Source organism: Amphiprion ocellaris, chromosome 11 (assembly GCF_022539595.1).
Source record: "Amphiprion ocellaris isolate individual 3 ecotype Okinawa chromosome 11, ASM2253959v1, whole genome shotgun sequence".
NCBI classification, from domain to species: domain Eukaryota; kingdom Metazoa; phylum Chordata; class Actinopteri; family Pomacentridae; genus Amphiprion; species Amphiprion ocellaris.
Genome location: NC_072776.1, coordinates 35,552,305 through 35,557,304, shown reverse-complemented (window position 1 = coordinate 35,557,304; position 5,000 = coordinate 35,552,305). Strand labels below are relative to the sequence as shown.

At 31.8% G+C, this 5,000-nt stretch overlaps 1 protein-coding gene across 4 annotated transcripts in view; it reads left to right on the top strand.

Moving 5' to 3' along the window:
- Positions 1-5,000, top strand: part of LOC111578199 (diacylglycerol kinase beta) — a 95,114-nt gene that overhangs the window by 22,575 nt on the left and 67,539 nt on the right. For all 4 annotated transcript variants that reach the window (XM_055015152.1, XM_055015150.1, XM_055015149.1 and 1 more), the window contains 2 exons: positions 1,111-1,227; positions 2,759-2,857. In XM_055015152.1, coding sequence (XP_054871127.1) covers positions 1,111-1,227; positions 2,759-2,857 — 216 coding nt within the window. The remainder of the gene's footprint in view (positions 1-1,110; positions 1,228-2,758; positions 2,858-5,000) is intronic.

The following is a 5,000-nucleotide window of genomic DNA, read 5'->3' as shown; positions in this document are numbered from 1 at the left end:
TAGATGATAATTAAATTCAGTGAGTTGTGAAGGAAATAAAGGAAACAAGTTCTGATTTGAATTTGATTTCTGATTACAAGAATCCAGATTTTTATCAGGAGTAATCTGAGTTTTTACAGTTTTTATGGAACTTTATTGTAATTTTTTTGTATTTTACAGATAATTAATTCTAAAACACTGAAATTAAATTTTTTTATTATTTAAAAATTGAAAAATTTCCTGAAAATTAACATTTTTAAAGAAAGCAATTCTAGTAATAGTCTGTTGATTGCAGATCATACCACGTATAATCTGAGTTTTTACAGTTTTATGAAATTCAAAAACACATTAGAATCTTGTGTATTTTACAGATATTTAATTTCTCAAAAAGACTTTCCTCTTTTAAAATTAAAGGATTTATTTCTGGAAAACTGAAAACTACTGAAAATTAACATTTGTAAGAATATAATTACAGTAATAATCTGTTAATTTCAGATCATATCTCAAATAATCTGAGTTTTTACATATTAAATGTTAAAATCTTGTTCATTCATTCATTCTTAAAGTTACAGAAGGTTGTCCCACATGAAAAATCCAATTATTAGATAATTAAAGGTAATTATTAATAATAAACTGGTCATGTCTAGGAGGATTTTTTCTATATTTATTATTTATATGTTTTTTCCCAATATTTATTATTTATACATGTTTTCTATATGTATTATTTGTAAAAAAAATTCTATAGTTATTATTTATAAATTATTTTTTCTATATTATTTATAAATATTTTTTTCTATATTTATTAGTTATAAATAGTTTTTTCTATATTTATTATTTATAAATTTTTTTTCTATATTTATTGTTTATAATTTTTTTATTTATATTATTTTTCTATATGTATTTTTTATAAATTTTTCTTCTGTATTTATTATTTGTAAAAATATCCTCTATATTTATTAATCTTCTGATCAGTTTTTTTTTTTATTTCAGAATCATAACTTTTAACCTCCACAGATTATTTTCTGTCTGTGATTTTTTAAACTCCGGAACTAAAGCACCGAAACCATTAAAACCAGTGAAACCAGTGAAACCAGTAAACCCAGTAAACCCAGTACCCTTTTTGTCCTCCAGGCCATGCAGCACGTGTGGATGGAGGGAAACTCTCCCACTAAATGTGATCGCTGCCATCGGAGCATCAAATACTACCAGGGCCTGACGGGGCTGCACTGTGTCTGGTGTCAGATCACGGTAAATATTCATATTTATTAATGTTATTATTAATGTTATTATTATTATTATTATTATTATTATTATTATTATTATTATTATTATTATTATTATTATTATTATTATTATTATTATCATTATTAATAAAGATCAGACATGAAGCTGACAGGGCTGCACTGTTTCTGGTCTCAGATCACGGTAAATATTATTTATTAATATATTTGTTATTATGTAGTCACTTATCATTATTATTATTAGAGATCAGACATGAAGCTGCAGATGAAGACGTAAACAATAAAAACTGAAAACTGACGGAGGAGCTGCAGAAACTCAGAAAGGCGAAGAGGAAACCTGAATTTAACGACTCCTCTGGATGTTTAATCCTCAAAAATAAAAGAAAACATTATTATTAGATTAAATCAGATCCTGAAATCTGTGTTGAACAAACAGATTTCATCACGTAGTACAAATTCAGCTTTTAGTTCCAGAAAACACCTGAAAAAGTCATTAAATATTCAGATTTAATCACTGAGGTTTGGATTTTACACCACAGACAGACATTTAATCAATAAAAACACATTTCTGATGAATAAAATATCAAACTTTAGGCCTAAATATTGAATAAGATCATTGAATTCTCAGATAAACTCCTCCAGGTGAAAACATTTTCTAACATCCAGACACAAAGAAGATGAAGGTTTGAAGATGTAAAATCATAATTTAATGACCTTTTAATGATGTTTGATCCTTAAAACAAACAAAAAAACATTATTATTAGATTAAATCAGATCCTGAAAAAACTCTGTCAGATTTACCTTCACATTTAATCATGTAGTCGAACAAATTCAGCTTTTAGTTCAGATATTTGATCAATTAAAAACACATTTCTGATGCTAAACATTTATAAAGATCGTTTAACTCTCGTGTCGTCCTGCGGGTCAAATTGACCCGTTTCAAAGTTTGAAAATGTGGAGAAAAAAATATTTTCACAGTGAAAACGTCCATATTTTCAACATTTTTGGAAATTTTTTGGTGGAAAAAAAGAAATGTTGAAAAAAAAAATTCTTTAAGAACATTTAGAAAAAAAAAATTCAAAAATTTGTGAATGTTCTTAAAGAAAATATTCAAAGTTTTACTTATATATATGGAATCACTTTAGATATGACTTTTACTCATCTTTTGAAAATATTTACAAGAATTTTCTTGCCAAATTTGGGGGATTTTTTTTTTTAAATAAAACTTTTAAGGGAAACTTTTAAGGAATTATTGGAATTTTCTTCCTGAATGTTTTGGAATTTTTTTTTAGAACTTTTGGGATTTTTTTTTTCAGACAAGGGAACAATATTTTGTGGTGCCCATAAATGAGGACAACAGGAGGGTTAAATCTCCTCCAGCTCATCAGTGTTTGTGTTGTCATCCACTAGATGGCGCTGCTGACTGAGCGTTTGATCCACATTAAAGCTGCTTCTAATGGAGCTCTGGTACCCATAATCAGGGATCAATAATCAGGGATCAATAGATCCTGATCCACATGTTTGTTCTCCTCCTGCAGCTCCATAATAAATGTTCCTCTAATGTGAAACCCGACTGTGACGGAGGATCTCTGAGGGACCATCTGCTGCTGCCGTCCTACATCTGTCCAGTGGTTCTGGTGAGATATGATCAATAAATCTACCAATATATGATCAATATATGATCAATAATCGCCTGCTGCTGCCGTCCTACATCTGTCCAGTGGTTCTGGTGAGATATGATCAATAAATCTACCAATATATGATCAATATATGATCAATAATCGCCTGCTGCTGCCGTCCTAAATCTGTCCAGTGGTTCTGGTGAGATATGATCAATAAATCTACCAATATATGATCAATGTATGATCAATAATCGCCTGCTGCTGCCGTCCTACATCTGTCCAGTGGTTCTGGTGAGATATGATCAATAAATCTACCAATATATGATCAATGTATGATCAATAATCGCCTGCTGCTGCCGTCCTACATCTGTCCAGTGGTTCTGGTGAGATATGATCAATAAATCTACCAATATATGATCAATATATGATCAATAATCGCCTGCTGCTGCCGTCCTACATCTGTCCAGTGGTTCTGGTGAGATATGATCAATAAATCTACCAATATATGATCAATATATGATCAATAATCGCCTGCTGCTGCCGTCCTAAATCTGTCCAGTGGTTCTGGTGAGATATGATCAATAAATCTACCAATATATGATCAATATATGATCAATAATCGCCTGCTGCTGCCGTCCTACATCTGTCCAGTGGTTCTGGTGAGATATGATCAATAAATCTACCAATATATGATCAATATATGATCAATAATCGCCTGCTGCTGCCGTCCTACATCTGTCCAGTGGTTCTGGTGAGATATGATCAATAAATCTACCAATATATGATCAATATATGATCAATAATCGCCTGCTGCTGCCGTCCTAAATCTGTCCAGTGGTTCTGGTGAGATATGATCAATAAATCTACCAATATATGATCAATATATGATCAATAATCGCCTGCTGCCGCCGTCCTAAATCTGTCCAGTGGTTCTGGTGAGATATGATCAATAAATCTACCAATATATGATCAATATATGATCAATAATCGCCTGCTGCCGCCGTCCTACATCTGTCCAGTGGTTCTGGTGAGATATGATCAATAAATCTACCAATATATGATCAATATATGATCAATAATCGCCTGCTGCTGCCGTCCTACATCTGTCCAGTGGTTCTGGTGAGATATGATCAATAAATCTACCAATATATGATCAATATATGATCAATAATCGCCTGCTGCTGCCGTCCTAAATCTGTCCAGTGGTTCTGGTGAGATATGATCAATAAATCTACCAATATATGATCAATATATGATCAATAATCGCCTGCTGCTGCCGTCCTACATCTGTCCAGTGGTTCTGGTGAGATATGATCAATAAATCTACCAATATATGATCAATATATGATCAATAATCGCCTGCTGCTGCCGTCCTAAATCTGTCCAGTGGTTCTGGTGAGATATGATCAATAAATCTACCAATATATGATCAATATATGATCAATAATCGCCTGCTGCTGCCGTCCTAAATCTGTCCAGTGGTTCTGGTGAGATATGATCAATAAATCTACCAATATATGATCAATATATGATCAATAATCGCCTGCTGCTGCCGTCCTAAATCTGTCCAGTGGTTCTGGTGAGATATGATCAATAAATCTACCAATATATGATCAATATATGATCAATAATCGCCTGCTGCTGCCGTCCTAAATCTGTCCAGTGGTTCTGGTGAGATATGATCAATAAATCTACCAATATATGATCAATATATGATCAATAATCGCCTGCTGCTGCCGTCCTACATCTGTCCAGTGGTTCTGGTGAGATATGATCAATAAATCTACCAATATATGATCAATATATGATCAATAATCGCCTGCTGCTGCCGTCCTACATCTGTCCAGTGGTTCTGGTGAGATATGATCAATAAATCAATCAATAAACACCATAAACTCACTGATATTATCAATAAATGCCATAAAAAACAACTAATATTATCAATAAATACACAAACTGACACTCAAATGTTAAAATCTAATGATTAAATGACATTTTCTAACCATTTTTTTTTTGCTGTTACACCAAACTGAGGCAAAACAACCAAAATTAAATAAGAATAAAAACAAACTAATGGTCCCAGACTGTAGAGCCATGATAAATCTGTATCTTTACATGAAGCTAATGTGATGTTTTATAACATTAAACTGTGAGATTC